Source organism: Neopsephotus bourkii, unplaced genomic scaffold, assembly GCF_033783945.1.
Source record: "Neopsephotus bourkii isolate Nb327-2 ecotype Australia unplaced genomic scaffold, CSIRO-AGI_Nbou_v1 NB_272, whole genome shotgun sequence".
Classification (NCBI taxonomy): Eukaryota; Metazoa; Chordata; class Aves; order Psittaciformes; family Psittacidae; genus Neopsephotus; species Neopsephotus bourkii.
The window spans coordinates 21203120-21226620 of record NW_026900781.1 but is presented as its reverse complement, the minus strand read 5'-3'; the positions used below and the strand labels follow the sequence as shown (position 1 = coordinate 21226620).

The 23501-nt window shown below is 36.5% G+C and overlaps 1 protein-coding gene across 1 annotated transcript in view; it reads right to left on the bottom strand.

Annotated features, from left to right (window-relative positions):
- Positions 1-1351: 1351 nt before the first annotated feature.
- MARCHF11 (membrane associated ring-CH-type finger 11) overlaps positions 1352-23501 on the bottom strand; it is a 33563-nt gene continuing 11413 nt past the window's right edge. The window contains exons 3-4 of the mRNA XM_061346711.1: positions 10644-10836; positions 1352-2085 (exon numbers count right to left, since the gene is read on the bottom strand). Coding sequence (XP_061202695.1) covers positions 1763-2085; positions 10644-10836 — 516 coding nt within the window. The 3' untranslated portion in view covers positions 1352-1762. The remainder of the gene's footprint in view (positions 2086-10643; positions 10837-23501) is intronic.

Here is a 23501-nt window from a genome sequence, read left to right as displayed (position 1 = left end):
GTAGCCTGTGGGGAGGACCACAGTGGAGCAAGTATCTCCTGCAGCCCATGGAGAGGACCATGCTGGAGAAGATATCCATACTACAGCCTCTGGAGGATACCACACCACAGCAGGTGGATGCTCCCTGATGGAGCTGTGGGCCATGGAGACCCCATGCTCCAGCAGGTTTATCCTGAAGGACTGCAGCCCATGGGAAAGCCCTAGGGTGGAGCAGGGAAAAGTGTGAGGAGGAAGGAGTGGTAGAGGAGTTGTCATGGACTGACCACAGCCTCCCATGCCCCATCCTCTGTGCTACTTGGTGGAGGAGGGAAAGGAGTTGGGAATGAAGGAGCGAAGATGAACCTGTGAAGAAAAGGGAGTGGGGTGGAAGAAAGGTTTTGTTATGGTTTAGGTTTTGTCTTTGTTCCTCACCATCCATGTCCATTTTAATTAGAAAAAAAAATTAACTTTCCCCTGTTGTCTTTTTCACTTGTGACAGTAATTGGTAAGTGATTCCCTTCTCTTTGTCTCAACCCACAAGCTTTTTCACCTTATTTTCCCCCTCCTGTCCTGCTGAGGAGGGGGTAAGAGCAGCTGGTGATGATCTGATAGCCAGACAAAGTCAACCCACCGTAAACTCTTTTAAGCAAGCTAGTGTTTTCAGAGTCATTTCAGCCCTGCTTTTTCATCTTGATCTTCAAAAGACTTAATTATTAACTTGGAATATATTTCCATTTCCATTTGATTAAATGATGTCAGAATTTTTGCCATGAGACAAAAACAGAGAAGCAAACCTCCTAGAGAAGCAAACCTCCCAGCATTGATTAGCTATCATGATACAGATGAATACTGGCTCATTTTTAATGATGATTCATTACTGGCAAAATTAAGTCTCTGCATTATTTCTACTTCAGTTTCCATTAGGATTTATTATTATTCCAGAAGTCGTAATGTACATTTCTCCTTTTTTTTTTAAAAAAAAAAAAAAAAAGGAGAGAAAATATATGGAATCTCAATGTCCTATAGTTAGAACAGTACTAGAAATTCACAGGCTGCTAAACTGAGCACCACTGCTTGGAAGCTAATGTCATTTCTGTGCACAGGCCCAGCACCTCTTCTAGACTAGAGAGTAAGTGCCAGACTCTTCCCCTGTCTGTGTCATACTGTGTCTGACATCTTGCACGTCCATGTGGGAGATCTAAAAGAAGAGCTCAGATCTTCCATTATGTTTTCCAGAACACTTACTGGACATCCTGCTTAAAGGCAGGGAACAGTATATCCCTTACTTTCATACACCTGAACTGAGCTAAGAAAAACAACAACAACAAAATAAAAACAGAAAAAGAAGAATACTTGACTTGTGTCAACAACCTTTTTTTTTGAAGAAGAAGATTGTTCAGTTTAATCCTCATGAAAGTGGGAAAAATAACAGTAGTGGATTAAAGCCAGAGTTTCAGAAAATACATTCAAATATATTTTTTTTACTTAAAAATGAGTTTCCTCATCTTTCAAAGACCTAAGAGTTAAACTATATTGTATACACCTCAGGTACAAATTGACAAATGATCTAATAAACCAGACTATATAAAAAGCAAGAGACTTTTTTTTTTCCAGAAAAATGTATTTGTGTTTTAGCTGATCGTATAAAAAGCATTAAATTTAAAAAAATGTGTATATATTTTTTCAAGTGTTAATGGTTTCACCATTCATCGTAATTACATTCCAAAGTTGTGCAACATCAGGGCACATTATCCTTATCTGTGTAGCACAGTGAGCATAATCTTTACACTGAGGTCACTCTCATCACTACTTCCCCAGAGCCGTTCTCCCCTGATGAATCTTCCTGAGGTCTCATGCGGTTGAACAGATGTAACAATACATAGCCACACTGAAATCTTGGTGAGGTTAACTGTGTTGGGTGAACTAAACTTCTGTTTCTAAATGCAGTCAGTGGTAACCACAATGTCCTTCCTGATGAGGATTCTCCTCGATTGCTCTCTTCTATGTCTGTGGCTTTATCGTAATTTAACACATCCCAGTGTAGATTCACAGCTCTCCAGCGCTTAAACACTCGATAAACAGATGCACCTTCGTGTACTATCAGTCCTGAAATTAAGGAAACAAAGAGTTCGTAAAAAATGTCAATGGATACCATTTTGAGAGCAGAGATATAATACATTGTGATGAATCTGGCAATTGCCAGAGCCTATTAAGTTACTTGTAACTCTGATAATTCAAATAAATTGTACATATGCAATATAACCGTTTTTTGTGTGTTGCAGATAGGGATGTAGGAACATGCAGAGGAAATAAAATCGATCTGAATGAAAGTTCAACGTAACCAATACTGCAATAATCTGAGCATGCCTAACTAAATAAAGTATTTAGATATAGGTAAATAAATATAAAAGAACCTTACTAGCAGATTCATAAATTGCTTACATTAGTGTTATCCTTGTTCATGGTAAGTACTTTTTATTTATTAAGACTTTTACTCATTTGAGATTTTTAGGTAGGTTAGACCTTCTGTACTGAACAGAATAGTCTTAAATTAATTTAAGAGTGTTTGTAGAATTCAGTACAGCTACAAATCTGTTTTCACATTCTTAGTTCAACTTAGGAACATGGAAGATTTATGAAAACCTGAAATGACTTCCCTGTCTTGCTTCAGTTGGGCAGAAAGAAATTAAAGTTTATTATTAACTGTGATGAGCATGACAGGTTGATGGACTTTCCTCTTTCTCCTCAAAATTCAGTAGAAAATTTTTGAGAAACATCTTTTTTTGTTAAAACCCAAGAAATCTTTTAAAAGGTCATTCGAGGAAAATACAGATTATCTGGAGTCCTTAACAGACCAATCTGCTTATGAACTTCCATGTAGGTAATATTTATGCTTATTGTATGCTTTCAATTTATTTATTTAAACAAATATCTTGATTTTTCATATGTATATATATGTATTTATACACACCCTCTTTATATGCAAGTATTTCAAATATGGATTTGCTGGGTAGATGCATGGGGCTTCAGCCTTCTTACTAGGTTTTTCCTCAACAAGCCTGGTAACATACATAGTTCTGAGCATTGCCACATTTTTTCTCTGGCTCCCTGCTTTGGGGGACAGCAATCTGTCTAGCCAAAAATATTTACAATTTTTTTGTCCAGTGTGTTTCTTGCCTAATATTTTCCTATACATGGGCATATCTAGCCTGGCTATAGTCCTTTATCCCAAGATATTGTATATCACCTCTTCCTACACAATGAAATTGTGATTGAAATGTCTGAGGACTCTCAGCTTGATTAATAGAAAGGAGACATTCAAAGAAAGATGACAAAAGCAGAAAGGATGATATGAACATTTACATGAACAGCAGACCTCAGATTCAAGTGCAATGATTTGCAGATAGCAATGTCTACCCTAACACATTTTTAAAGATCAGTACACTTGAAGACGGAGAAACAAAAAGATCGTTTTCAGAAGGACATGATAGCAAATGTAGCATCTCTGTAGGCTTCCAAGTTGCCTAGATTTCATTGAAGCATCTAATACAGCAGAACTAACACAATACAAACTTAATTAAATGTTAAATATTCTAAATGCATTTTGTATCAGCATAACATCTTAGTGGTCTTGATCACAAGATGTCTATCTTCATCTTCTCAGATATATGTAAAGTAACCTGTCCTAAAAATTTAGCAGCCATGTTAATACATAAATGCATCTTTAAGACTTGCTATGCTTCCTTAAAAAGGAAAAAGGATGTGTGTTTGATCAGGATGTACAAACCAAATAAGCCATGATTTTGTTGATGTGACAAAGATTCCAACACCCCCCCCCCCCTTTTTTTTTCTTTTGAATTTCCTCTAGAATGCTAAAGGAGATGAGCATAATTTTCCCTCTACCTGTCCCTGGATCATTTGGCCTGATTTCCCTCAAGACTGTGATGAAGCAAAATCGGGAGAACTTATCTGCCCCCATGTTGAGATTTTTGACACCTGCCTGCACTCCACTGGAACCTGAACAACATATTTCAGAACACAGAAGGAAGCAGTTGGGAAAGGATCATTTCAGTACCTGAGGTACATTTAAACAGTCAAAAGTATCCTCCCAAATTTATGACAGAAAAAGCTGTAGGACAACTACTTTTAGGGAGTTCTTTTTTACTGTTTTTGAGCTTTCAGGATTTACTGAAATCATTTTCAAAGTTTTTTCAACAATGGCAAAGAAGTTTTCTTTAAAATGGAAGCTGTTAGCCACATATGCTTTAAAAGAGCTACCAAACAAAGGATCAAATACTGCAAGGCTTAAAATAAAGTTGTGAGATTTGGCAATGCTGAAGAAGAAGCACTTTCATAATTTCTCCCATAAAAAGCTTTATTTCCATCTGATAAAACTACAGATTGAAAAAGACATACATAGAAGAGGCAAAAGAATTCCAATAGATCCTTTGTCTCATTAAAAAGATATTTTCCAAGGAGCAAGAGAAAAAAAGCTCTCAGCACTGATGGTTCCAAGACCACAAACAAGAGGAAAACTGGGTAAGGTTTAAATGCTGGAGATTTTCCAGGTGCAGATTTCAGATGCTCAAAAAATAAGTTGTCAGTTGCTAAAGTGAAGCTATAAGGAAATGGCAGAATCTACTTTTTCTTAAGAGATCCACAGCAATGAATGAAGATATGAGAGAGAAAACAAGGATAAATCCACGAATAATACTAACTTGTTCCAAATACCATGATTTCAACAACACAGAGGACATAGTTGTGCACTCCTGGGAGGTGGGTGGAAATTACTTGTTTGATCCAGATGATCTCAAAAGGAAGTGTTAGAATTCACTACTGTTAGCTGTTCCAACATTCCTTCCAATATCTACAAGGAAGAGATTTGGGATGATGGGCCTGGCAAAATGTCCTAAAGCTCTAAGAAGACTTTAGATTAAGGTCTTTAGAATTTAGATTAATGTCTAAGATGTAGGGATGGTAATAGGATCCCAACAATAGGGTTATGGAGAGATCCTAATTTTCTCCTACTGCCAAATACTGTGACATTCTTTCACTCTATCCCAAGGATTTCTTACCCTAAGTCACAAGACCACTAGAAACTTTTCATACTGCATACCTTTACAAGCAGGCGACTTGTCTTCGTTCATTCAGATTTGGTGGTATTAGGTTAAAGTGTTGTCTTATTTATCGTAGTAATCCTACTTATAATCATTTAGTAATAGTCTGTCTAGAAACGTTATGAACTTTTACTAGGTGATAAAAGACCTTTTCAGAAACAAACTTTACCACTGGACAAAACTTCATGTCTTAATACTATTCTAGGGCCAACAGATATAAGAAAAATGAAGTAAATGCTCAAAGCATTAGTGAAACATGTCAACTCTAAAAATAGCAATATAACTCTTTGTAAACTAGTAAAAATTATATCTAATAAAAAAAAGACTTTTGAGTAAAGAAATTTTAAGTGCAGCTATTACATTAAGAGTAACTTCAGCCTATACATTTTTACAACTAAGAGTTACACAAATGTTGCTAGGCATCAAGTTCCTTGTAGAAGAAAGAGGCTTTCAGAGGGCTATTCACACCTCACATTGGCTCTCATCTCTTACTCACTTGCCACAGTACTCCTGGCACCACTCATTTTTCTACTGTAATGTTATAACTTCTTTTCATGCTGTAAAGGAGCTTCACTGTTGTTCTGGGATTGCAAGTGACCAGTTATTATTTGTGAGATATTTTGTTCATTTTAGAACCATTTATGACTAGTAGTTTTGATTATATTCTGGTGAAAGTAAAAACATAAAATTATATAATTTTACTGTTACAAGAAATAATTGCTACGTCTACAGAGAAGAATGGCAAAGGCTTGGTGTACTGTCCCCCTAACAAGGGGGTTATAATGTGCATTCCTTTTACATTAACTCATGAACTTACTAACTTGGTAATTCCAAGTCACTGCAATACCTCTGGGTTTCACAGGCAGTAGTTCTTTCATTAACATTTTCGAAGTTTGCCTTAGAAAACTTCTGCTGCCCACAAGTGTCAAAGAAAACAGCTTTACACCCAGCTCTGATGCAGAAAAGTACAAACTAAAGACTTGTAGGGTTGAAACTGACGCTGCTAAGTAAAAATAATCCTGCTTGTTAGGAAGAATTCTGTAAAAAAATAGAACAAGGAGAATAATGGATACCAATAAAATATGTATGCTGGAATGAATAGAACATATTATATTGGTGATCTGAAACCTTTGGGAAGTTTCTTTTAGTGAAAAGTAAAACAAGACCAAAAATTAAAATACAAGTTACATGTAATTTACATGATAAGAAAGAGGGTGGTATGCTACATATGGTATAGAAATCGATCATTGGGAAAAGAAATTTACATGTGCAGGTTTTCAAAGATATCATTAAAATGTGTCAGTACCTTTAGGCTACTGCTTTTAAAAATAATGATACAAAGCATTTCAAAAAGTAGAGATATTTACACATCACAAATGACCAAAAATATTCATATTGTTTATGCAGAGCTGCAGGGAGGCACAGCTGAAGGCAGTTGGAGTAAGTCTTGTTCATACCACCAGTAACTTTAGTGCTTGTTTTAAAACATGTACTGCACAGGAAAACCCATATGTCTGCATAGATTTTTCATTCAAATAAAGAGAGATTCCAGTGGAAGTATAGGTATTCACTCACTGTAAAACTTGTTGAAAACCTACAGAATACCATAGATGACTAACACAAATGAGAGGAAAGAACATACTAAGAACTGTGGCTGGCTGTAAGCATTACAAGCTTTATGATATAAGAAATTACATATAATATGCAATGGTAAAATCACATGTTACTGTATTTTGGAGGTCATCAGCACAATGCACAGTGTTGTGGGGTTTTTTAAATCTTTCATATATAACAATTACATCCGTCTATTAGAGAACCTTATTTGAAGGTTTTAAATTGAAACTATCAATCTAAAATATTTCACTTTAGAGAACAAAAGAAAAAAATAAGATTGGATAAAGCTGATACATTAATAAACATTTTCTGACGCTGATTACTTGAAATTGTTTGCAGAATAAGTGGGATGAATGAATCTTGATCATTAGAATTCTAAAATTACCAAACCTCCTTTATAAAGCTTTCTGAATTTCCAGATACAGTTTAGAAAATTAAGTCATACCTGCACTGAAGTTCATAATGGCAAAACAGTGTCCAAATATGCTTCATTATAGTCAATCTTACATAAAAGATTCCACGTATAATTTATGATTGGACAATAAAATATGTTTTTATGCGATTACAGGTAAATCAGTTTATCTGGTGGATGAAAAGCCACACTTCTACTTTGCTCCTGCATGGTGACAATTAGGCTAGAATCATAGAATTATAGAATCATAGAACAGTTAGGGTAGGAAAAGACCTTAAGATCATCAAGTTCCAACCCACCTGCCATGGGCAGGGACACCTCACACTAAACCATGTCACCCAAGGCTCTAACCAAGCTGGCCTTGAACACTGCCAGGGATGGAGAATTCACAACTTCCGTGGGCAACCCATTCCAGTGCCTCATCACCCCCACAGTAAAGAACTTCCTCCTTATATCCAATCAAAACTTCCCCTGTTTAAGTTTGAACCCATTACCCCTTGTCCTATCACTACAGTCCCTAATGAAGAGTCTATCCCCAGCCCCCATCAGATATTAGAAGGCTGCCATGAGGTCTCCACCCAGCCTTTTCTTCTCCAGGCTGAACAGACCCAACTTTGTCAGCCTGTCTTCATATGGGATGTGCTCCAGTCCCCTGATCATCCTTGTGGCCCTCCTATGGACTTGTTCCAACAGCTCCATGTCCTTTTTATCTTGAGGACACCAGAACTGCACACAGTACTCTAAGTGAGGTCTCATGAGAGCAGAGTAGAGGGGCAGGATCACCTCCTTCGCCCTGCTGGTCACACTCCTTTTGATGCAGCCCAGGATACTGTTGGCTTTCTGGGCTGCAAGCACACACTGAAGCCAGCTCATGTTCATTTTCTCATCGACCAACACCCTGGTCCTTCTTCAACATCCTTCTCTGCACAGCTGTTTTGAATCTCTTCTCTGGACAACCTGTAGCTGTGCCTGGGATTGTTTTGACCCTGGTGTAGGACCTTGCACTTGGCATGGTTAAACTTCATAAGGTTGGCATCAGCCCACCTCTCCAGTGTCTTAAGGTCCTTCTGGATCCCATCCCTTCCCTCCAGCGTATCAACCGAACCACACAGCTTGATGTCATCGGCAAATTTGCTGAGGGCGCACTCAATCCCACTGTCCATGTCACCAACAAAGATGTTAAACAAGACCAGTCCCAACACCGATCCCTGAGGGTCACCACTCGTTACTGGTCTCCAGCTGGACATTGAGCCATTGACCACAACTCTTTGTGTGTGGCCATCCAGACAGTTCTTTATCCACCAAGTGGTCCATCCATCAAATTGATGTCTCTCCAATTCAGAGACAAGGATGTCGTGTAGGACAGTGTCGACGCTTTGCAAAAGTCCAGGTAGATGACATCAACTGCTCTGCCCCTGCCCTTCAGTTCCGTAGCCCCATCATAGAAGGCCACCAAATTGGTCAGGCAGGATTTCCCCCTAGTGAAGCCGTGCTGGCTGTCACCAAGCACCTTGTTGTTTCTCATGTGCCTTAGCATGCCTTCCTGGAGAATCTGCTCCAAGATTTTGCCAGAAGCTCCATAGGTATTTCCGTTACATGTTAGTTAAGTACCTTCCAATCCAGAGGTGTCTTGAGCCTTGGTGGCTTGAAGGGCAGCTACATATCTGCATGTACGAATTTACTGAAGGCTTGCTTTCCAATTGCTTACATTGAAGACCAGGCTGGATGTGGTTCTGGACAACTTGATTTAGTTGAAGGTGTCCCTGCTCATTGCAAGGGGGCTGGACTAGATAATGTTTGGAGGTCCCTTCCAATCCAAACTTTTCTATGATTCTATATATTTAAATACACTAATATTTCTGATCACCCACAGATGTTCTTCACTGACTTTGAGATTAATCTGGTTTAGGTGTCTTAACAGTCAAACAAATGAATAGAAATGGAAATAGTTTGAAATAACTGGGTATTCCAACTTGTTAATGTGTATGAAAGTAAATTTTTTATGATTGTAATCTTTGTGGAAAAAAACCAAACAACCAAACAAAACCAATAGCAACAAAAAAAACCCCACAGAACTCCTTATAAATAAATCATTTACAATGCCTGAAGCACATTTTGTCTTGACTTATTTTTTTTTTTAAACAAAGGTAAAAACCTCAATATTAAGTGTTCAGACAGAAAAAGTGGCATTCAGGAATTGATATCTAAGAGGACATGTAGCTGAACCCTTTGTTTAAAAGCTGGGCACTTGTCCAGAGTATTGAGGCCTAGATTCTGTTCATTTTCCTATCTGAGAAGATTTGGGTTCACAGAAGAAAGCCTGTGCCTTAAAATATTTCAGGGTGGGCTTCTCTTGGAAAAATTACAAAATAAACGGAACTGCTGATCCAGCTGAAATATAAATATTTTTACAGTAATGGGATGGTTTCAATAAAAGATGATATGGCTTTATGGTTGGAGCAAAAGCCTTGGTATTAGGAATCACTCTGTTTCTTTGCACTTTATTGAACAGAATTCACCACTGTCCTGAATTCCCATGTATGAGATTGGGATAACATCAACATTTATCACTCAGAAATCTCAAATCAGACATCAGATAACATTTGAGTTTTCTTGAATTGTAATTCTGAAAAGGTGGTTTAATGTTTACTGCAATTATTAATTTTTTTCTGCAAATAATTGTAGCTATTTTAACAATTGTTGTTTTATCAAATACTACAGGGATTTCTATTTAAATATTTTCAGAACATTCATTAATAGTTTTAATTAAAAATATTAAAATATTAAATATTAACTATTAAATATTTGAATAATAAATATTAAAATTTAAAAATATTATTAAATATTTTCAGAATAATATTCAGAACTTTCTATTTACAATTTTCAGAAATTCAAAACTGGTCAAAATAGCTTTGCAGTAAATTGCATTTTCTTTTATAAGATTTCAGCTAGAGTTACATGACTCACTACTTTTTAATAATAAATTGAGTTACTATAGTTAGCACCATTACAGTTCTTCATAACTGTTTATGATGTACAAGGAACTCATGCTTGTCTTCTCTGTTCTTTGTTACTGGCACAGTGACCTATATAAGTCTGTGCAACTTAATTTTGGGTATGTAGTTTGATGACATCCTCAAGGGCTTTTTCTGCACTTTGTGATGGTACAATCTAATACACGGTGGCACCAGTAGAAGAATTGGCAGCACATAATTTGACATATTATTTTAATAGCGTCTTTTGTTATTTTCATCTATTTAATTTCCTGAACTTTGTTAGCTGCCTATTTTTTTTCAAGAAATTGAAACTGATCCTGTTCTCACCACTAAGATCTTAGGGAGTCACTGATGAATCTGAGAGTAAAGCTTTGGCTCTTTTCTCTTTGCAGGATTTGCTAAAGGTATCAGCTGAGAATTAATCTGCAAAGAACTGGAGTGATCCACTGGAGTGACCAATTAGAAAAATAGATATAGTCACAGTCTTAAACCACAGTCTGTGCTGTTTAAAGATTTTGAGCTTACCTATGCATACTAGATCCATAAAACCATACATTCCATAGCAGATTTGAAAAAGGATGTCCTTTCTTTGCCATACTGCATAAGGGCTGAAGGCTGACCATAGAAGCCAAGTCACACTTGCTACTAAGAACAGAGATCCTAGGATTACAGCAACCATCTGCACTTTCTCAACCAGTGTTATAGTAATGCTTTGCCACTAAAAGAGAAACAAAGTCGTATAAGATAAAAATGTTATTTTCTGTGATTGTACATTCAACTCCACTTTTTTCCTGAAATCAGAAATTATTTTAATATTTACACATATCTTCATAGATCTTTACTAATATCCTTAATGCTAACATTTTTTTTCCTATTTCATTTTAGTTAAAGTGAAGCTAACAGTTACTTCCCCATCCCCTCCAGCATCATTATTATCAAAATCTAGCTGTGAACTTCAGAAGAGTTAATAGTTTTATCTCTGGTTTGAATACATAGGCAAAAAAAAAAAAAAAAAAAAAAAAAGAGAAAGATTTAGTCTTAGAAATGGAACTCAGTCTTTCACATTTTTAGGCTAACGAACAGAATTAAAAAATGTTTGGAAAACAAGTGTGCCTTATGTTAGTGTGACAAGTTGAAGATGACAACTTTCCTTTCCATCCCACCCCCTAAAGTCAGAAGACATTTTCCATTTTCCTGCTGCTCATTAACGAAGTTTCAGACATACCACCGGAATTGTCTTTCTCTGTATAAACCAGCATTAATAGTACAAAAAGACACCTGCAGCCTAGCATGGAAGCAAGCCGAAGACTCGGGAGGAGCTCTGAATACAGGTAACACAAACGTTTCTTTTCGCTGCACCTCAGTTATGTCCACTTTTCTAGGGAAGGCTGTATCCTTCATACATGATGTGACTGGTTATTGTGTGACAAAATTTAAACATAAAAGAGCATGCTTACTGATTCTGTCTAGATAAGAATAGAAATAAAATTCTATTAAAACAAAGAGTCACAAAAGCAAAAGACAGAATAAGGAAAGAAGCATTCTAGATTGCCCTCAACATATACGGTCTTTTTTGGCCATAACTGTCTATATTAGCTTCGCAGACTCCCCCAGTCTCACCCCATCACCTGTTCCAAAGCTAGTATGCAGACTCTGTAGACTTTCATCTTTCCTGTTCCTAATTCTGCTTAATATGCCTGCTCCCTTCTAGAGTTGATATAGGGAACAGGTGGAAGAAGCTACTCCAGTAAGGCCTTCATGACCTCTTTTCCCACCTGGCAATAATTTTTCCTTTTTCCTTTTATCTTACGAAAGCTTTCTCTTTTTACCAACAGCTGGGTACTGTAATGCAATTTCCTGCTCAAAACATGGTCATTTTTAAGCTCAACCAGGTTGCTCAGGTAACACGTTGAAAACCTCTAAGTATGGAGACTGTTCAGCTTCTCTGGGCAACCTGATTCACTTCTTGACTGTCCTCAGGTTGGAAAATATTTTTCTTAAAAAAAAAGTCTTATATACAGTCTGATCCTCTTTTGTTCCAAATTATGCTCTCTTCCATCAAGTACACTGTGAAGAACGTGGGTGAAGAATGAGGTCCTCTAACCTTTCTTCCCTTTCAGCTTTTTCCATTAATTTCTCTACTGTTGCCTAATTTGCACATCTGGTGCTGCACACATTCTTTTGTTGCAGCCTTCTGAATATAGTAGTATCAGAAAAATAAGCTGTATAACAATTTATAAATTGCCTATCTTGAAATACTATGCTTTCATAATGAACTTATTAAATTCATACTAGCTATTTCATCGAATTTTAGGGTTTGGAATGGGGCAATTCATATTAAATAATATCTTTTTATGGTAAAGCAACTAGGGATACTCATTTCCTTTATTAGAAATTTTTACTATAAGGTCAAGGAAGGTCATTAATAAGTGATGTATGACAGAATGGTGTGAGCATCTTATGACTCAGATATTATTTGCTTACAGTATTTTATTGTCAGGGCTGAAATTCATCAAACTGTCTTCAGACTCTACACGGTTATGTTGACAAAATTATTTTTCATTTCTTGGCTGAAGCTGCATAGTGTGTCTTAGCAGAAAACTGTCAAAATCCAGTTGGTTATGTATCTCTTTCTATCTTCTGTTATTATCAGCATGAGACAGACCTGCAACAAATTTGTTCAGAATGCCTGAAATCAAAGTATATTTACATGAAATAAAGCTTTAACTGTCACAAAATATTAAACTGTCAAATTCATGGAACCTGGCAATAAATTGAAAAGACTGCAATATCACTGAAATAAACAGAAGATGTTCCACAGTACAATTTCAGCAATGCAGAAGTGCCTAAACTCACTTCAGCTTATTTTAATTTTTTTTTTTTTCTAAACTTTGATTGGTAATAGCTATTCTGCAAAGATAGCACTGAACAGAAGATAAAATAGTCTGAGTATCAGGGATAAGTAATGCAGCATGCACTCTAGATATAAAGCCCACCCCTTATTCTGGTGTTGTCTGACAATCAATTTTTATTCCGATCTCCCATTCAAACAGAATCAACCACTCTTATGATATTTTTCCATCTCATGAGAGTTTTTGTTGGTTTTCCCAAACCTTTTCTTTCTAGCAAAGCTTGACCTTAAAAAGTCCTAAAAAACACAGATATGGATCTTCGCTTCTTCCTAGCATCTTCTCAAGAATGTGTTCTGGTTATTTTGCTATTCTCCTGATCAGATGAATTGTCTGTCAAGAACGTAAGCAATTGAATCTCTCAACTTCAATAAATTCACTAAAACCAAAGAGTCAGCATATTAGCATGCCACTAACGAGGAAGTGGAGCCTCCCCAGTTACTGATAAAATACACAAGGGTCCCACAGGCTGTAGTTCCTAACTCCTTTGCTTTTAAAAAACAAACAAAACAAACCCCAACAAATAAGAACAACCAAGAACCCTAAAACGGGTTTGGATGTTTTTTTCTATTACCCATCTACTTTGGCCATTGTGGTGTTCACTGCCTTTCTTCTACAAAAGAAACTGTAATCCTTCACCTTCCTGATATTAAGCTCAGTAATAACCAAACAATGTAATTTTAGGAATTTTTCCTCCCTGTAAGTTAATCTGTAAATTAAACTAATTTATGAGATCCCACAGTTGACAGAGGAAGAACTGTGTGCATAAGATGGAAGACATTCAGGAAGCCCACATAGTTTTATGCAAAACTGCTAACTTTCTTCCTATTGCTAGGCAGCCTGCCATAAGAATCCAACACCCTAAGAGTGATGAGGTGGGATGGATCGGTAGCAAGTTCTAACATGGGATCAGTTTGGGGACCTTGGTTTCTGTGTATGGCCATCCTTTGTGCTAATGGCAAGAAGACTATGGATGTTACTGATGGCTAAGTTACCTCAACCCAATTTTCCTCCTTGTTGCCCACCTCCAATCAGTTTTGATTCAAAACAGTCTGTGATTGCCTCTTGGGAAGTGAAGTTTCCCCCATAACTTTTACTGAATTTGAGTACAAATTATAAAAAGCTAACAGATGTTACTGAGACAAGCATGTTTTTCACATAATGAAAAAGTTGTTCTGTAGTTATGAAGTTATTCACATTTATAAGTTTGGAAAGTTCAGTCCTTTACTTAGCCATGGACAGTGTTAGCCATTAGGCAACAGGAGGAACTGCATAGGACTGTATGATTTGGTGGCATTGCAATTCATAACAAAGCTTGTGAACAGGAACTGGAGCTGTGGTCACACTCTTTTCTTCCACCTGAAGTCTTACCCACAGCATAGCTAATACATGTGACTATACACTCTGACAGACACCCAGGACTCTTTTTTCTAAGATTCTTTTTATAGTACCAAAAGCCACCTAAACTTTGATTTCTCACAATCATTTACCTTATTGTATGCCTTGTTTCATGTAGTTATAATCACTTCACTTTTTAATGGTAAATTAATGGCTTACAATAAAGAGGTCACCAAATAATGCAGTAAAAGTTATTCAGTGATAGTTAAGAATTTCCATTTAGAATTTAACAGACTGAACAATTTAATGTTCCAAATTGAATGATCTCATTATGAATGTGTCATAATTTAAATCCATTATTTCCATGAAAGTGTGTCTCATTTTCCTCATATAACTTGTCACAATTCATAACTGCTGGTGATTATAAATTATGACTTCCTAATTTGTTTTTGTCATTTGCTGACTATACATTCAATAATTAGTAGCAGTTCTTTTAGCTAAGTATTTTTCAAGTTAGAAGAGATGTATACAGCCTTCAAGTGTCAGCTTCTGCAAAGCACATGACCCTAAAAAATAAATATTATGAGAAAGATTACCATTTTTGCTTAAAAACTAGAAATGGAAAGAAAATGTTACTTTGTATCTAGGCAACTATAATATTGTGAGCAAATTTTCAGATTCATTAAAAAGAGTCTCATTTAAATTTTTATGAATTGGGATCCCATTTTGTGGGAACACATTTTACTTTAATACACAGTCACAATGAAATCTTCCTTTGAAAATAGTTCCTTCATAAACAAAATACAATTCATGCTTCTGATTTTAATGTAATACTGTCTGTTCCTTGAAAACTTCCTACACTTTTACTCCTACTGACACTTTGTTACGTTTGGCTCTTTTAATCTTTTATTTACCACTGGTCTTCCTTTCATGAATCATTTGGGAGTCTAGTACATTAATGGCAGACTGTATTTCTAATGCTGACCCCAGAAACATTGCTTCTCTTTTCTTCTAAGGGCTCTGTCAAGCAGAAATACTGCATAATTTATTATTTTTTGAGGTTGAGACTTCAGGAAGTTGAAAGAAACATATTGCTTTGATGGACTAATTGTTAAAGAATAAAGTTAATACAGTAATATGCATGTCCCTCCTAACATAAAGGTGGATATAATATTAAAATATCTGTCATCTTTGAGATAAATCAATATTAACCTGGCTTTTTTTTAATGGTGGCTTGTAAAAGCCCATTGATTATTGTAAAATACATGGCAGAGAAGTGATATAAGAAGTCCTGACTGAGACTGCACTTGTACTTAGAGTACATTACATAAAAAATATCTGCAATGAAAATAGGGGTCTTCCTACATCCTTATAAAAGAATATCAAATTTCTTTATGGCTCCCTGAACATATACCAGCTTCATCTGCCCCTATTTGTAATGCAACAAAACTCCTTACACCAAAGAGCTGTTGGGGGTTAACCCACCCTGTTTTCTCAGAAACACTTATTATGGACAGTGCTGACTGAAGCCTCTCATTCCCTCTAGTCATTTCTGAATGCATATTTTATATAAAAGTAGCTAACAATATCTGGCAATGACCTATTATAACATAACACGATTAACCTTAATATATATCAATTATATGACTTCAAAAGTTTTTGTTGGTTTGCTCTAATTGCCCTGACTGCTACAAACAGACAGCTCTAACAAGAAAAAAGTTCTTAATGTCATCTATTATGCATAATTGATTTGCAATCTGTGTACATATGAATAAAACTCTTACAGAAGCAAAAGAACATGATGACTTAGGTCCAACAAACCATTTTTTGAATGTCTGCTCTCTACCTTGTTATTAGTCTGAATGATTAGATAATTCAGTTTTCTAACATGTTTTGAAATAAGCACACATTGACTGCCTGATTTAATATGCAACTTGATTTAATACTGTTAGCTTATTGATCAGGCTGGATAGAAAATAGTTGTGAGTACATACACAAACACTTGAATTTTTTTTTTTTTTGCTATAGTCTTCTGTGTTTATGTCTTTTTATAAAAAAAATAAAAATAAAAATCAATGCCATGAAAATTGCAGCTCTCCGTTAATGCTTACCTATTTTGATAAATTATTAACACATACAGTGCCTGTAGTCATAATGCCCATTATCTTTTCATATATCGGAGAGCTCATCGGTACAGGTAGTTTGGCTTGTAAGTAACTTCCCAGTCTGACTGAAAGACTGTACCAGTATTTTGCCTGGGACATTCTGAGAGCACAACATTTACTGTGGAGATGCTGTCCATCCGTGCACCACATAGCAATGTGGTTGATAGTTACTGCATCTACACATACAACGGATGCGCCTCAGATTTCTGAGTGCCCAGAAACCTGGACATCCTGAGCTATGTACAAAATCATCACATTCTATTACATTCACCTTTAAAAATACTCATTAACCAGAATAGCTTAAAAGTTTATGTTACAATTTTTAAAATCATGGTAGAATCAAGATTGATTTTTTTCTCATTCTTGATTTCTGCTTTTCATTAAGAATTGTCTGTCAATCCACCAGGATCAAATTCTGCCCAAAATATATACCACAAAATACTTAAAATTCATGGCGTGTTGTAAAGATGTATCTGTGAGAAGTATGTAAGGTTAAAGTGAATTACTTTCAAGTCAGCTTTCAATTCATATGAGACTATAATCAATTAAGTTTAGCTTAGCAGTTCAGTTCTTCAGTATTTTGAACATTTCATGGGCATGTGTGTATTTGGTGAAAGGCAGTGAATGAAAGTTACCACTCTATGTGAATAAATACTGTTCCTACTGTAAAGAAGGAACTGTTCGATTTCTGTTGCAACTTTATTGGAAATACTGAGTTTCACTGCAACATAGCTGTACTCTTGATAGCCTTATCTGAAAATTAAATATGAGTGAATGGAGGGAATGAAAGCCTGCCATGGTTGTTGAATTCTCTGCAACTTACAGATGATGTTCAAAATTAAACTGAAAAATTAGCTCAGCCATAGATTTTTATGTTATGGATAGGTTCACATTCCTTAAGAACACTGAGGAAACCCCCCCCCACACACACACATGCATTTATTCTAATTATTCAAAGAATATAAGTCTCATCAAAATTATAAACCAGCTGTGTGAAGGAGGTATTAACATTTTTCATGCTGACTACTCACTTAGGAGGGTATTTTTCTTTGGACACAAACAGTATCAAAAGGGTTTTGGAGTTGCTTTTTGAGTTGCTTTTTACTTGTCTCCTGGGAAAGGTACTGCTTATAAATTTTAGCTAAAACTGCTGCTGAATACTTTTAACTGAAAAAATTTTGAGCATGAAGCTAAAAGACATGTAAGAAATTGCTCAGTATGGAGGTACCGAACAAGCTTCTTTCACACAAATGCCTTAGCTACACATCAGCATAAAGAGAGCTCATCTATTCTAGATTGTTTCTGTTGATGTCTTCTTGTCTATCTTATTGAAAATATTTGAGTATTAATTCCAGTTCATTTTTTGAAATTCACACTTCATCTACTAGCTGGGCTTTCTGAATGTGCTGGCTACTTTTTCCAAGTAATTTATTGAAACACTTCCATTTCCCATACAATACATAGGTGCTCACTGAAACAAAGAGAAAGCAAATTAAATTGATTCCTCTATTCACATAACTACAGGGATGAGTAGGGAGATGATTTTAGTATGCTGCAAAGTATCAGGAACTATTTCTGACACTATCCTCTTGTCCTGGGTTCAGCAGTAGCAGTCAGTTTTTCTCCTTCTTGGTAACTGGTGAAGCGTTGTGTTTTGACTTTCAGCCTGGGAACAGTGCTGATAACACAGATGTTTTTAGTTGTTGCTAAGTAATATTTACCCTGACCAAGGACTTTGTGAGTCTCATGCTCTGCCAGGGAGGAGGGGAAGCCGGGAGGAAGCAGAGACAGGACACCTGACCCAAACTGACCAAAGAGTTATTCCATAACACAGCATGTCATGCCCAGGGGGGTAACTGGGAGTTACCCAGAAGGACACGCGGTCTTCAGGGTCAGACTCGTTTTTCAGCGGGTGGTATCGTATTCTCTTTCCTTGTTATTTTCTCTTATCATTATTATTATTGTTGGTAGCAGCAGTGGTTTTGTGTTATACCTTAGTTACTGGACTGTTCTTATCTCAACCAGTGGGAGTCACATTCTTTCGATTCTCCTCCCCATCCCTCTGGGAGCGAGGAAGGCGGGGGAGAAGGAAAGAAAGAGGGAGGAAAAGGGGGGAGTGAGTGAATGAGCTGAGAGGCTGGGTTTAAACCACAACACCCCTTTAGTGGGTTCTGGATGCTCAAAAACCCTTCTCTGCCCAGTCTTCTTCCTATTGTTATATGGCAATGATGTGTTTCAGCATTGAAGGGTGCAACCTCACCAGAACAACTGAGTACAACTATTGGCCCCTCACCTTTTTGAACAAAAGCTAATTCACAGAATAGGATCAGAATTTTCATGTGAACATCTGGAAAATGCACATGGGGGAAGAGACAATCCTTATTTCATGTGCTTCTTTGTGAGATATAAGCTGTAGGAAACTTCAGATTTTGAGGGTAACAAAAAGACTAAAGAAATATATCCTGAGTTCAGAGGTAAGGTTATAGCCTTGCCTACTCCCTAAGCAAGACTATGTGTATTTTGTGTGAAGGTTAAAAGGCAAGATGATAAGAATATCAAGATAACCAAGGTATTATCTACTTGCATGTAAGCATGAAGAAGACAGTCCTGTGTTCTGGCTTGTACAAAATCTGGCAGAGCCTGCTCTGAAAATCAATTAAAATGTAATTTATTAGATTGGCAAATCAATTAGATTGATTCTGGAATCAATTAAATTGACAATAAATCTTCACTTAAAGACAATTTGGCCCTAATTTTAAAATTTTAAACTGTGCAAATGAGTATAGTAAATAATATACTGCTTGAAACTTTGCCCTAATGGAAGAATTAACTTATTTATTAACATTGGTTTATATACTGTATGTTGTGCATAATTAAACTTTGTTAGATGTGCAATACATTTATAATTACAATAATTACTATCATGTATGCTTAAAATAACAATAATTATTTTAAATATTAAGTTATTGATTTAAAAATAATCAGCAACATCTTAAAAGCAGATTGCCTGTTTTTTCAGGTACTGCTACATAATCACAACTACAAACTAGTAGGTATTGTTGTTTGAATTAGTAATCAATTTTTTCTAATAGTTTGGGATAGCCATGGTTTTAATCACCCAGTTACTTTTAAGACTCCATTTTTAAGATCTGAAAATACATAAGATGTAGTTCTTAATTACAGAAAGTGGCAATTTAGATACTAATTATCATCAAATACAATAGCTATGTCTGTAAAAAAAGAAAATAGTTGCTATCCCAGTATAAACTATACCAGAAACTTGATATTTCTCTATATTTCTCTCTAACTATATTATGAATATGTCTGAAATCCCTTGGAGTAATTACATTAAATTGCACAATATCACTGATGTTTTTGAACACTGAAAAAACCCAGCTTTCTGACATGTTATATTGTGCATAAACATTCATAGCACTGCAAGAAGCAATGGCTATAACATCAAAAACTGCAATATCCATTCTTGCCATTGTGTTTGAACATCACTAAACTATAAATTGTTCTTGGCTTAATGGTGCTTATAGGACTTACACATAACCCATGTACCATCTCTTGCAGTACCAACATAAACATAAAAACACCCTGTTTCTCTCAAATATAAGAAGCACCTAAAAGAATGAAAGGTAAGTACATTCTGTCCACATGGAAAATACCCTTATTGAAGAACCACTTCCTTGTTTGCATATTGTTTCATTTCAAGTTTATGTCTATAAACACAGTCACATTTTGTTGTCTCTAGACAACAGTCCTTATTTTCACTAATTATGTATGTATGATGGAGGTATTGGTCTTCTTTTCAGAACAGCAGCTCTGAGATTGCCCTGTCCTACAGTCTACACTTTTTCTAGATCCCTTAACAATATTAAAAGTAACAACTGAGCTCTGATGAAACTAGTTTAGAGCACTCTTGGAAAATCACCCCAGTGGTCCTATAGGATATGTGTCCTGAAACAAATTGTTACCCACTTGGAAAATCTTTTGCACATAGGCTGTTGATTTTTTGGACCTTTTTTGCACATAGGCTGCTAATTTTTTTTGAGCCTCTAAGACTAGTGACTGCAGATAGAGCTAATGGAATATGTCTCGGCACTATGAAATGGCTAGAATACAATCTCATGGCTCAAAACATGAGAAGATATAATTGCCTTGGACAGCTGGTAAGGGGAGGACATAACTTCTTCACATATGCTTACCAGTCAGACCTGGCTGACTATTAGTAAGTTATCCAGCATTCAACTCCCAAGTAGAAAATACTCGATATGGCTCAATATCCAAAGTAAATATAAGAAAAAAAATAAAAAAAAAAAAACACCCAAACCAGGAAAATGGACGGTATTCTAACAGACACCAGACAGCTTTTGCTATACTGTAGTGAAGAGCACCATTTCTGCAGTTATTGACCTTAACTCATACAGGATTCTAAGAGACAAGAGCAATTGAAGGAAGGAAAGCATCATTTCTCCTCAGGAACTGTGAATGGCCATGCTGAAAGAGAAAGGCTGGTTATTTTTTTTTTTTTGTGACTATGAAAACAAGCCTTGGCAACTTTCCAATAGAAGAAAAGCTTTTAGAATGTCACTTTTGAATGCCTGTTCGTGGTCTACCAAAGTGAAGCAGCTCAGGCTCTCAGCCAACACATTAACCCAGTCCAGTGGTGGAATTCTCCAGCAGGCAGATGCACAACACCCTGCAGAGATGCTGAGTGTCATAGACAGACAGTAGGATTGTGGCCTTCAAGCACATCAGAAATTTTCAGAAAGAGCTTTGAAAATAAACATGAGATGCAAATTAATCACCCCTTGGAGCAATGAAAATTCGAACATGAATTTCAGTTTATAAATAAAGTTACTTAACTTTTTTCAAGTCATTTTCTTGTTAATATCATAAAACATATTCTATAAAGCCCTCTACCCCTTTAAGCAGGCCTACAGGAAAGATAGGGAGTGTAGTGATAGGATGAGGCTTAATGGTTTTAAACTGACAGAGGCTAGATTTAGATCAGATATTAGGAAGAAGTTCTTTACTGTGAGGGTGGTGAGGCACTGGCACAGGTTGCCCAGAGAAACTGTGGCTGCCCCATCCCTGCCAGTGTTCAAGGCCAGGTTGAACAGGGCTTTGAGCAACCTGGTCTAGTGAAGTGTTCCTGCCCATGGCAGGGAAGTTGGAACTAGGTGATCTTTAAGCTCCGTTCCAACCCAAACCTGTCTACAATTCTATGATTCCCCTGAAGTGAATGAAATTAGGCTTTGATTACCAGAAGAAAAAGGTAAAAAAGACTAACTCCTGTTGAAGGAACTTGCTAGACCAAGAATCTTCCTGACTTCTATCACAAGACTGGAAAAGGAGTAGTCAGCATAGTTATTGAGGGGAGTAGAGAAATAGTCACAAGTTTAATCTCATAGTCAAGGGTCAGTTCCTTAGGGATTGATAGGTCAGAGGTAGCAATGGTTCAGTACTTAGATAACATGGCAAATTTATCAGCAAAATTAAGAAAGGGTGAAAAAAAGGGACAGAGTGACACAAGGACAGAGATATGGACAGAGATATGGCTTTTTATTCACACCTCAGATATGCTAATTCCAGCTCAGAGGACACAGCACTGTGGAAATGCTAGATGATTTTTAAGTAAACAGACTTGAATCTTGTATCTCTGAACCCAAATAAGGAAGAAAGAAACTTTTTGGAGGTTATCCTGAGAGCCTGATGCATTAGAGATGTACAATGGAGACAGATTCACTTGTGTCATGTGATAAACACCAGAAGTAACTTTAAACTATTGAAACTATGTTCTCCTATGAAATAGCCCAGGGTAGAAGACTAAAGTCCTTGGATCTTGTAGGTCCTAATTGCTCTGCCTAGGTTCACAGCAATTCTATCAATAAGATCTACAAAAGCATGAGGGAAAGGCACAGAGGAAAGATAAGTTTCTAAAACCCCTACAGCTGTAAACTCTTTGTAGTGAATGCACAGCAGATTTTCCACAGATTTCTGTACATGGTGACCATATTGACTCTCAGTGGAGAAACTCTGAAGTACACACATTCCCCTAGACTAACCATCAATTTCACATATTTTCTAGATCTTTTATCCAAGGCTATACGAAGGAAACAACAGGCTGGGGCAGAAGATTTTGAAACCCCCAAGATGCATCTGATGGTCTCTGTCCTTATAACTGATTAGTGGATGATATTAAGGTGTTGCCCTTAGGTTTGACGTAAGCAGAAGGCATCTGTAATTAATCAAATTTCTATTTGGTGCAAGCATCCAGAAAGCAATGAGATGATAGACAATACTCTGTAAATGCTGCCTGAAGAGGAAGTGACCCTCTTTATTAAGTCTCAGGAGGATTTGAAGTCATATTTTTACATTTAAATACAGGCAAAGTGTCTTTTTTGGAAGGTGACATCGAATTATTGGAGTTTTTGATGGTTCCCGTGGTCACTAAAGGAGGAGACTATGTGGAGGACAATGTTGCAAATGCAGGAAAAGACTGTAAGTCTCCTATCTGTGTTATTCTGACGTGAACCAGTGAGCTCACATCAGCTGTTATGCCGATTCCTTCAAGTAAAATATGTGATATTGCTTTCCTCCTATGAAACAGCAGCCCTGAAACTGAGATGCAGAATTTAGTCATCCAAGGAGGAACACAAAGTGCTGGAAGTAATCACAAGCAGGTATATTGTAAATTGCAAATTGCTCAGATAATAGCAATGAAAGATACATAAAGCATTCCATTAAGAAGTAGACTCTTTTTCTGTTCTTGCCTGGTGAGCAGAGTGAGCAGAGAGAGCTTCTTTAGCCTGAGAGAAGGCATACTGAAGTTTACTCTAATTTTCTCCAGATCCATTTTCCTGGGTGCTAATTTATGGAATTTGCCTTTTTCACTACTATCCTTGTACTGATTGGAATAATCTTCCTTCCGTGTTAGCAGAATAACAAAATACATATGAAGC